The sequence below is a fragment of the Lissotriton vulgaris genome, chromosome 12, assembly GCF_964263255.1.
Source record: "Lissotriton vulgaris chromosome 12, aLisVul1.2, whole genome shotgun sequence".
NCBI classification, from domain to species: domain Eukaryota; kingdom Metazoa; phylum Chordata; class Amphibia; order Caudata; family Salamandridae; genus Lissotriton; species Lissotriton vulgaris.
Window position 1 is genome coordinate 266349317 of NC_141700.1, and position 12073 is coordinate 266361389.

Here is a 12073-nt window from a genome sequence, read left to right on the forward strand (position 1 = left end):
AACATCCCGGAATGTATGTGGTCTCAAAGGATACCCAAAAAGATACAGAGTGTTATCCTATCTTAAACGGTATCAGGCCTGCATAGTTATGTTGCTGGAAACGCACCTTTTGTAGAACGAGGTAGAAAAGCTAGGTCATTTGTAAGGTGCTACATACTCTAACTATAGGAGAGGGGTAGGGACGTGGTTGGCGCCAGGTGTACTCCTTGATAGGTGAACAGTTCATGCAGATCCAATATGGCAGCAACAATTAGATGTTTGGAGACAGGAGACATCATCACCAGAGAGACAAAGTGTTCTCATAATATCCACCTGTACACAGGGGATATAATCGTATAGATTATGTGTTGGGGAAGACAAAAGATTTGGACTGGTATGCTTCCTCAGCTAACCTAAATAGATATTTGTCAGACCACTCACCTCTAATCCCGACTCTCTACGCTGGGTGGATTAGACTGAAAATCCTGTTGTGGAAATTGTGAATGAATGTGCCTGACGGGTGTGGCTTTTCGCACATACATTAAGGGGTACACTCTGCATTTTTTCTGTGCAAACGGGTATACCACAGTGACTAGAGCAGTGGAATATGAGGCTTATAAGGTTGCGGTGCAAAGAGAGGGCATGGCTGGAGTACGAAGACAACAAGAACGAGAATTAACGGACCTAGAGAAGGAATAAGTGAGTCTGGGGAATCGCCCTACGGCGAGCCGGATGGGCCTAGGCAATTATTGAACACCGCCAGACGGGGGGTGGATGTAAAGGCAAGGCTGGACAAATGCGCGCACACACACAGTACTGACAGAGGGTGATAGATCTGGATAACTGCTGGCATGGTTAGTGAACAGGGAGAAGCCCCATATGTGTAAACTATCCCTACAGGCATGGCTTTAAGTCTGAGCACCGGCAGTTTTTAGGAATGGAAAGTTTTAGACCACTATCCAGGACAATGCAAGGACAACAGGAATACTCAATAGAAGTGTTTTTGCATCATCATGTCTTGCCTCGCCTCTAACTCCGCCCACTAGCCAGGCCCCTAGCTAAATTTGATGAGTACCTGCACTTATTTTTCCCCATTTAAAGCACTGGGTAGATGCTGTGTTTCCTCATGCGTTTTTCCTAAGGTCTGTAATTATCTCTAGGCTGTTTAACCTAATGTGTGCATCTAGCTGACTTTACCCAGATAATGTTGGCGGCTGTTAAATAATTGATGTAGTTCGCATTTAATTTCCATTTCCTTTCAAATTCCTCTTTTAATTAGTACTTATTCTTTGAATTTTTGAAGCTTGCAATGACTTTAAAAATGGTTCTCTAGGTGCATCAAAAGCAGAAATGATGCTTAAGTTCCACTACTTTGCAGCAATGGTTCATAAGAGGTTATGTTGTGGCTCAATTGAAGGTCTTGTCGCGTGCCCCTTGAATTGCTTTGTTTTTACTATGACAATAATACGGTGATGCTACTCAGACCAGAGCACTAATCAAGGCTTTCTAAAAACGGGATATTGTCCCAGAATTATGTATATATATTATATGCAAGCATTATGTCCAACATACGTACCAGGACCGAGGATGTAAAACACAACTGGCACAGTCCACGACCCGTTTCCTGCCAGGGAGGTGGCGCGGATCTTCGCAGAGTAATTCCCAGACTGCAGTAGTGTAAGGTAGACCCCTCTGTACCTTCCGTAGCGTTGCCGGGAAACACAGACCACTGTGGCTGGCACTTCCTGGTAATGGAGAAGAAAGGTCTATTAGTTCAGGTTATGATACAAGACGACTTTAGGTGTCCATATTAGGCTAGATGTTACACCATGCATAGAAAGGTGCCAGTATTTTGGGAACTATAGGTCACTTGGTGACGTCCCACAAAACGCAAAACATCTTCATCTTCAAACATGACAGACACACCATTGTATATATAAAACAACAATTCCCAACAGGTATCAATTTAAGGCAGTTTAAATGATGTATGCAGTCAGCATTACATAAAAAAAGAAACAAGAGGCTCATATGGTTTAAGAGCTTATTATTCACCAATTCAGAGGAGGGTGTCTCACATGGGAATACAGTTAGGCAGCACTGTACAGAGGGAATCATGTGACAACCCGAAGGCACTTGGTGAGTGGTGATATATACAATTGGTGAAAGGTGACGGCGCAAGGTGACAAAGGAAATATACAGTGATCCGCAGGATTATGTTTTAGTCAAATCATGGTATCATAGAATTTTACAAGAGCCAAAAACGTTAAATGCGCCATAAAGTTGCGCTGTGATGTCGACGGCGTTTCGATCCCCGTAGCTGCTAAGAGGACACATGTCATGTGTGACACTTTCAGCTGGCTATGCTCTTCAACTGCAAAAATAACAATTGAATGCAGAACAATGTCATACATTTTCCCCAGTACAGAGATCTGGGCCTAAATCCATTGTTTTTTTTCTCCCCTTGCCATTCCAGTTTGAACCCAGCCATATGCAAATCAGTCTTGACCCTGTGCCCAATGGAAACAGTTTTAAGAAGGAAGGACACCTTCTTAGGTTTCGTAGATATCTGGAACAGCCCTCAGGAGCACATAGAGATCAGCTCCCAACCGTGATCTTCAACTCTCTTTTCTGCCCCACATTCCACAACCCACTCTCAGAGACCAGCTGCATCATAACATAGCAACAGTATCTTCTGATAATCACATAACCAATATAAGGATATAACGTATCTCCTTTCTTTTAACAAATTAAAATTAAATACGGTACAAAAAAAATGTGTATGATACAAGCAACATACAACAAAAGTAAAACCATTTTCAAAATTCATAAACACAAGTAATCCTTATGCCAGATAGGTTTTTGCTTCGTTCTCCCATTCAACCTTGCCACTCCTATTATTTTTTTCTCCACTCCGAACTTCATTCCTTCTCTCCCACTCATGCATTTCCACATCAGAACATTTTGCCCCCCTTCTAGCATTCCACCATTTCCCATCAGACAGTAACAACCAATTTTCACAAACTTCTACCACCCTTCTTGGTCCTGACCATTTGGAAGCACCTTTCAACACTATTTTTCCTGCACAGACTGTTACCCACGTATTCTTAAAAAACTTTTGCCCTTGTTTGACAATTTGTCATTATGTCTCTGCATATTGCATATTCTGCTGTTGATAACTTCACATTTTTTTAAGTAACACATCATCCTGTATTGTTTTTTTTCCATACCTCATCATCCACGCAGGAACAGCCAGAGTACATGGCACTCTTCCCTTCAACAGACTAAATTGAGTTTCTTCTGTAGCAGAATGAGGGGTAGTCCTATAATTCCACAACATATCTTTAACCTGTTTTTTCCAACATATGTTGTTTGAAATCACTAATTGCAGACTTTCACCCAGTACACGGTTATAGCCCTCAATAAGACCGTTTCCAATTTCATGATACAGGGGAGTCTTGGTTTGTTTAATGCCCCAAGATTTAAGAAAGTCTTGAAATTCAAGCAAAGCAAATTGGGGACCATTGTCTGTTACCAATTCAGCAGGACATCCTTCCCTGTGAAAAATATCCTCACAAAATGTAATCAAGTTTGTGGCCTTTAGCTCACACATGAACGCCACCTCAGGCCACTTAGAGTGATAGTCCATCATCACGACAGCACATTTTTCATACAATCCTAAACATCTGAACAGTCCACATATATCAATAGCATTTTTTTCTGTGCCTTCTTGGGCCATTCTACGGGATTTATGGTGGTTTCTTGTGCAACATGTGATTTATCGCTACACATACATAAAATGTCTCTCACATACCCTTCGTCTGTCCATTCCCGACCACCTGAAATCCATTCTTAATTTCCTTTTCATGACAGACATACTTCCATGTCCTTCATGCATTATTCCAATACGTCTGTTATGTAATGCCTCTGCTACCACCACTTGTCACCTCTTCTCACAATTCCATTTATCTCAGAGAGTTCTTCCCAAACATTCTCATGAACAATTAAATCTTCGTCTAATTTCCAGCCATACTTCACAGGTAAATAGCTTGTTACTTTCACTAAATGCGGATCTCCTTTGATCACCTATCTCCATTCATCCTCACCAATAGCTTGGCACACCTTTGAAATATCCGCTACCATCCAATCATCATCCTCATTGGCAATATTAACATTCAAAGGCAATCTGGACATAAATTACAACAAAATCATATTGTTGTAACCTATGTAACCATTTAGCAATCCATGGGGTAGCTTTTGCTGCACCTGCAGTGGAAAACAAATATATCAATGGTTTGTTATCTGTACACAATTCAAACCTGGTGCCCCAGACATTAATTCAAAAATATTGCACTCCCCACCAACATGCAAGTGCCTCTTTCTCGATGACCGAGGAAGATTTCTCTGCACCTTTTAGAGTCCTAGAGGCAAATGCTACTACCCTTTCCTTCCCTTGATGTTTCCGCATTAGAATAGCTGCCAGACCATATCCACTGGCATCTGTTACAATACTGGTTTAGTCAGCAGGATCAAAAGGTTTTGGTGCCACTGCTGTAGTAATTTCTTTCTTTATAGTGTCAAAAGCTTTTTGGCATTCATTTGTCCATAAGTATGTTGCACCTTTTTCATAAGAGATCACGTAGCACATGTATTTTATCTGCAAAATGGTGCACAAATCTGGAATAATATTCAATAAGTCCCAAAAATGATCTAAGCTGCTCTTTATCTTGAGGAGCAGGGGCATTCTCCGTAGCTTCTACCAACTTGTGTTTAGGTCTGACACCATTGATTGACAAAGTGTGCCCCAAATATTCAACTTCTTCTTGGGTAAATTTGCATTTGTCCAACCCAATTGTTACGCCCGCTTTCTCTAATTTGGTTAGCACATCTCTGAGAATGACATTATTTTTGCCCATGTCTTTCCTCCACACTAAAATATTGTCTTGAAACACAAACACATTCCTCATGTTCCCCACAATTCTCTGCATCACTCTCTGAAATATTGCAGATGCAGATGCTAGACCAAATGGCATGCTTATAAAATGAAAAGCACCTTCTGGGGTTATAAATGATGTTAAATGTTTTGACTTTTCATGTAGTTTTATCAGATGGTAAGCATTGGATAAATCCAAAGTGGTAAAGTACTTACCCCAGAGATACTTGAAAGCATTTCGTTAATATGTGGAAGGGGATGACAATCTACCCATATGCATTTATTTAGGTCTCTCAAGTCCACACACATGCAGATATTTCCATTGGGTTTCATTGCGATTACTATCTGACTAGGGCCTCAATTGGCTCAATGACCCCCTTTTTAATTCTTTTATCAGAGCATCTCTCATTGTCAATGGTACATTCCGAACTTTATGTACAATAGGATTCACATAAATATTTAGTATAATCTTGTGTTCAAATTTATTTAGACACCCAACTTGCCACTAAACAATGTTGGAAATTGGGTAACCCAATCATCTTTGTTTTGAGTCCATAGGACTTGTTGCGGATGATTTTGGATTCAAAATCATATTCAATGCATGTTGTTCTCTCCAGCCTAATAACAATTTACCCTTTTCAACTACATACACCTTACATTTTGCAAGTCTATCATGACACACAAGATCTGCTAAAATGTATCCCATTACAGGTAGCTTGTCCCCACAATAACCTTCTGGTTCAACATCGCTGGGAAATAGTGCAGGAGTGTTAAGTTTCTCCCATGTACATCTGTCAATGATGGTGAAAGGTGAGCATGAGTCCGCCCAAAACTGTGTTATCATGCCATTGACAGCAACCTCACATTTTGGGGGACGGTAATTCTCTACTCATTCAACAGACATGTTGCATGTACAAACATTCTTACCATCGTCAAACATTAACGCTTCAATATCTTCCTCTTCTGAATTATCTGATTTCTTTGCATGAACATTTCCATCAATATTATTAATCGAAGTCACATAGTTCTTACTACCATGCGCCTTCATTTTGCACATCCTAGCAGAATGTCCCATTTTATTACATTTATAACATTTGCATGAAGTTGCAGGGCAATTTCTTGCATCAGCAGTGTGTTTCTCACTACCAAACCTAAAACACCATTTCTTTTAAAATGTTTGTAGTTTAGCACCAACATATCCTGTACGCTTTCCCTTGAAATCCTTGTTGTTGACTGTATCAAATTCACACACCTTTTCAACACTTGAATTAATTTTGGAAGTACCTGCAAGTTCTTTCACATAACTAGAATTATTCTCCATCCATTTGGCCACCTCTATAGTTTTTTCCAACAATGGATCTTTTAGGTCAAGTAATTTTTCTTGGATTGTTAAATTTGCTAATTTATTGATCATTTGATCTCTGATGATCTCATCCCTAAGATCCTTACATTTACATGTTACAGCTTGTCTTCTCAAAATAGCAACATATTGCGCAACTGACTCTCCTGGTTCTTGTGCACATGAGATTAAGTTATGTCTCTCCACCACAATACAGAGCTTCTTTCCACAATTTTCTTCTAAAGCTGATAAAGCTTCTTCATAGACATCAGTTTCATCCCCTGAACAATCTGCTTCTCTTATTGTGCATTTGGGTAAAGTCTTAAGTACCTTACTTCCCTCAACACCTTATCAATTTTTAATATGGCAAGCTTTCTTTTTTACAACATACACATCGCCTCCAATAGCTTCAATATAAGAGATGAAAGATTCTTTCCAATTATCCCAATCCATTAAAGGTGATCCAGGTTCTTGCAAAAAATATGAGGTGGTGGAAGAATATTTTGTGCTGCCATTGTTATTATGTATTTAGGTGTATATATATATATTTTTTTTAGTTGGTAAAAATACGGAAACAAGAATTTTCCTAAGAATAGTTCTAAATGTGATCACAAATATTAATAGAACTGCAACTCACTCTGAACCTCACTAACATGCTTATTCAGCACATCCGGTAGATTACATAACATTCAATCCACACATACACTAAATGTTACTGCCACTTGCACTACGATTTTTTATCATTGGAATAGGATAGTCAATGTGCCTACCAACAAAATCACCGATACTCATATAACAGGCAATGTGCCTGTCACTGATGCCTCAACGCAGCTGTATTACTCCCCAAATGTTACTTGCACCAATGCTTATCATCGAAATCACACTGCTACTGAACGTAGCTGAACGTAGCCTTTCCTTTTGCAATCGTTTCAATGTGGTGACTTTTAATTAGCAGAAAGTAATGTGTGAAGGTTGAATCGCCTTTCACATAAAAGTGCGCTGAAGTTCAACAAGAAACTAAAAAGTTTCTCCTCCGTTTATTTTTGCATTTTCAATGAATTGATATCAACAAATGCTTTTGGAAATCATTTCAAATGTCTTTATTCACTTCTTTTTCTCTTTCCTTATTATCAATCATAAGGGTGTTTCATCATTTTATTAGCAGATCCATATTTAGAAATTAATCTTCCGCCCAATGCATTTCGGGTCGGTATAAGTGATAGTCAGCACGTCTGCTCTCTGTACACCGCTCCCACGGCCACACGCGACGAAGAATCACTTAAACCCATTTGAAATGATTTCCAAAAACATTTGTTGATATCAATTCATTGAAAATGCGAAAATAAACGGAGGAGAAACTTTTTAGTTTCTTGTTGAACTTCAGCGCACTTTTATGTAAAAGGCAATTCAACCTTCACACATTACTTTCTATATGATTAAGGCACGACTAGGCATCGGGTAACAATTGTTTACGCATCGAAACAATAAGCAAGCCGACTTGTTAAAAAAAAGAGTGCACAGGGACCAAAACTATTTCAATATCTTGACTTTTAATTAGCAACACGTCGTTGCTAGCAAATGCATTGAAACATCTTCACGCAGCGTCCCCACATCATCCAGCAACAGTGTCGATCGCACCCTCATGTACGCGGCGGCATTCAACTGCACGCGACGTCAGCACATCCTCACGGAAAGAACAGATCCATGAATGTCCTCAGGAACGGCCGACACTGGCAGTGGAATCTAATGTCTCCACGCTGCTCACCGGGTTGCCATGGAATCGAACTGCATACACACGGCGAGTTGTATTTAATCAAAAACCGCAGTCCAACGGTAATAACATGCTGTTCAACAAAATGTATGGCACCACTATCACCCAGTGTCAATGTCAATGATGCCCACCTCACTTTGGCACCAATATCACCAGTGACTATGCCAGAGACGCTCACTTCTGAGCACGTGAAACAAATTCCACTAGTTTCTTCAGCTTAACTCAGTTGACACGCATTACCGATTCACAACACAGCACTCTGATCACTAACACAGCACCCAGAGTTCTTTTTGCTTCCCTCTCAGTGCTGTTCTGTGCTTCAGATCATTGCAGTTGCTGGTAGAACAAACATTATAGCAGGGCTACTTTCTGCAGATATCTAAAATCTTCCAAAATCTCTCGACTAAATGCCATTCCATAACTTAGTCCACACTTCTTCTTCAATAGGATCCCACCCTCGTCGCCATTTCTAAGAAGGAAGGACACCTTCTTAGGTAGGAAAGTCCTTTATTTTGATATCTGGACCAGCCCCGGGGAGCAAATACAGATCAGCTCCCAACCGTGCTCCTCAACTCTCTTTTCTGCCCCACATTCCAGAACCTACTCCCAGAGACCAGCTGCATCATAACATAGCAACAGTATCTTAGGGCAATACAACTGATAATCACATAACCAATAAAAGCATTTTACAAACAGTCCAGCCCGAACTGCCGGGCCAGGTCCTCCCTGGACTGGAAACAAGCATCCTAGGACCTGTATCAGGGTTACACCCATCATCAGCCAGAAGAGCTTGCCTCCAGTAGCATGGAGAGCACAGGACCAACGTCTGGGCATACCCGTCCCACTCTGGGTGACAAATGCAAAAAAAACAATTGATGGACAGATTGCAGAACAATGGCATACATTCACCCTAGTACAGTGACCTGGGCCTAAATCCATTGTTTTTTGTTCCCCATGCCATTCCAGTTTTAACCCAGCCATATGCAAATCAGGATTGACCCTGAGCCCAATGGGAACAGTCCAGTCCAAACTGCCAGGCCAGGTCCTCCTTGGACTGGAAACAAGCATTTTTTGGACCGGTGTCAGGGTTCCACCCCTCATCAGCCAGGATAGCCTAACTCCAGTGGTATGGAGAGCACAGGACCCAAGCCTGGGCATACCTGTCCCACTCGAGGTGACAAATGCAAATAGAACAATTGATGGACCCAATGCAGAACAATGTCATACATTTACCCCAGTACAGAGACTGGGCCTAAATCCATCGTTTTTTTGCTCCCCATGCTATTCTAGTTTGAACCCAGCCATATGCATATCAGTCTTGACCCTGCGCCCGATGGGAACAGTGCAGCCCAAACTGCCAGGCCAGGTCCTCCCCAATTGTGCGTCTTATGCTCTTCAACCAGCAGCATATTGCACTGTGGGAGGTGTAGTTCGTCTAGTTTCACCTTTTACATGCACCACAGAATCCAAAGCAGGCAGTTAGGAGCTGTAACCCACATCAGTTTTAAAAATGGCGGCAGGCGTCATGAGCGTACTTTGAATTGTTAGAAGTGCACTATGTAAAATGTTTAGACCTGGAGGGGTGCTGCAATTGCTTCTTCAAGGACTGATTTATTCTTAGTGGTGTAAATGACACTGGTTGCACACTTGAGTATGGTGCACAAGGCGGGAGAGATGCCAGTGAGAGGTTGGAACTATTGGGGTGGGATGTTAACTGTCGGAGCAAAGCGTGCTTCCTGCTGCAGCAGCCACCGCGCGCACCAAAGCTCGCTCACGCGGTAAAACTCCATGGGAGTGAACTTTTGAAAAAAGGTGGGACATACACCCATCATTAGCCATTTACAGGCTGCAATTTTTTAAGGACACACACAAATGCCAATCCAAAGAGTGGGAAAAGTCAGACCCCCATAAAATACCTACAGTGGATCGCCTCACAGCACAAGCGCTGTATAGGCTTGGCCCAAAAAGGACATTACGGCCTTCTAAGATTTTTGTTAGTAAAAAATTTATGAATTAGGCAGGTCATGGCTATGTAGCCAAGATGTCGGACGCAATTTAATACTGCTCCGCGTCTATCCCCCCATATAATCCGGATTAATCCAATGAAAATATATTTAACAGCCGCCGGCAGGTGCAGAATCCTTCCCAGTGCTTAGTACACTGGAACCTGAGGAGTGCAGAGGCAGTAAATTGGCGATTTGCCGCGGGTCGGTGTGGGCAGCAGCGGCCCGCACTCGATCGTAGGCACCTGCGGCCAAAGGAGAGCAACGTTGCTAAGCCGGACGACATGCTATGTGCGGTCTGCGAGAAGGAGGCATAGACCCAGGTGGGCCCGCTGAGCTGGGGGAGAGAACTGAGCGCACTGCCAGTGCCAACACTCATGGTCCTGGAGGAGAACTGTGGCTGAGGCGTAGCAAGAGCACATGGGCTGGATGTTGGCTGGATGGAAGCGTGCGAGACGGATCCACTGTGCTGATCCTGGAGTGAGCGGCGTGGTCTTGCAGGGGCTGTATCAAAGGTGTAGAACAGAGGGGATGCCCAGGGCCACTTGAACACCATGGAGCACTGTGGTGATGGTGGAGCCCTAGGCCACCGGCTGCACCCTAGCTCTGAAGAGGGCGAATGACGATGGAGGCCTGTTCTCATGGCCCGCCTCTGGCTGCATTTGCATGGGGAGGAGGAGGCAGCCACGCACTGACAACCAGAACATGCTGAGGATACAGAGGTGAGCCTCGACTGTATGTCAGATTGTGGTGACCTAAGGGATCCGGGTGGGGTACAGGGCCGGATCAGGCCTGAGCCCCATCGCAGCGATACCGGAATGGACGGGGGGACCGATCGGGCCCAGGCCCCCACACGGTGATGCACAGGTGGTGCAGGGGTGGTGAGACCTCGTCAGATCTTTCTTCTCTTGCTCACAGACTGGGGGTTCCCCAAGATATTGCTTGGTGACCCGCTGGTCATGGGTGGTTGTGGGATGTATGGCGAGGAACAGTCTGGTGCACAGTGATGCACTCTACGGCACACAATTAATTACCGGGGCTTCATAAAGTTGGATGAGGCCCGGAGGTCTGATCCAGCCTAGGCCTCTCAACAGGGGAGTCTCTGCTCTGGAGAAGCACTAGGAACACACAGGGACCCCTTACCACGGAGGAAAACATTAAAATTCCAAGCCTGAAAGCTGACACATGTGCCCATAACCCCATCATTCGTTGCACTTATTAAAATAGAAGGAAGCTAGTGAGACGCTACCCTGAACAAATACCGCACAGGATAGAGTGAGAGGCAAGCTTTGTTGCAACCAAAACACAGAGTAGGCATGCCACCCGTTGGTCAGACCCCACCAGTGCCTTACTGCAGCTGCCAGCATGGTGGACGATGTGCTACAGGGAATAAAAGCCAAGATAACATCACCTGCCACAGCAGACACTTGAGTGGCTATTAACCCATGCTGACAACTGAAGGTACTTCAGATACTGCCAGAAACGAGTCTACGCGATTCTTGTCAGGAATACTATAGTCTGCACAGGGTGTTACTGTACCATTGGCACAGAAACTGGCCATGGGCAGTCTATGATCGAACGCCCCGCAGTCAACCTCGCATTCGGATGTGGGTGAGGCGTCACATGAGGTAGGGAGATAGAGCCCGAGAGCCCCCACACTTTGCACTATCCAGTAAACTGGACTCTGTCCTAGCTGTAGACGAGAAAATAGGAGCCATATTAGACCAAATACGCACATTCCTAGAATCAAAAATAGTCAAAAAAGCTTTTGAGGGCCGACCACTGTAAGCTGGCTGACAAAGTTCATGCTAATGAGCTTGCAATAACACATCTACAGCCAACTGCCCACAGCCATGCAGCAGCACTGCAGGATATTCTAGACCAAGTGAATATCATGGAGGACAGGCTGGAGGACGAAGAAGGGCCCTCACGCCGCAATAATGTTAGAGTGGTAGGCTTTCCGGCCATTGAAAAGGGACAAGACCCTGTGGCCTATTTCAAGTGCTAGTAGGGGGAAGTCCAGCCAGATGATGCATTGTTGCCCCAGGTTG

General features: G+C 43.4%; 1 protein-coding gene across 1 annotated transcript in view; it reads right to left on the reverse strand.

Annotated features, from left to right (window-relative positions):
• Positions 1–12073, reverse strand: part of INSRR (insulin receptor related receptor) — a 736218-nt gene that overhangs the window by 142276 nt on the left and 581869 nt on the right. Inside the window, exon 14 of the mRNA XM_086945015.1 lies at positions 1556–1724. Within this exon, the coding sequence (XP_086801141.1) occupies positions 1556–1724 (169 nt within the window). The remainder of the gene's footprint in view (positions 1–1555; positions 1725–12073) is intronic.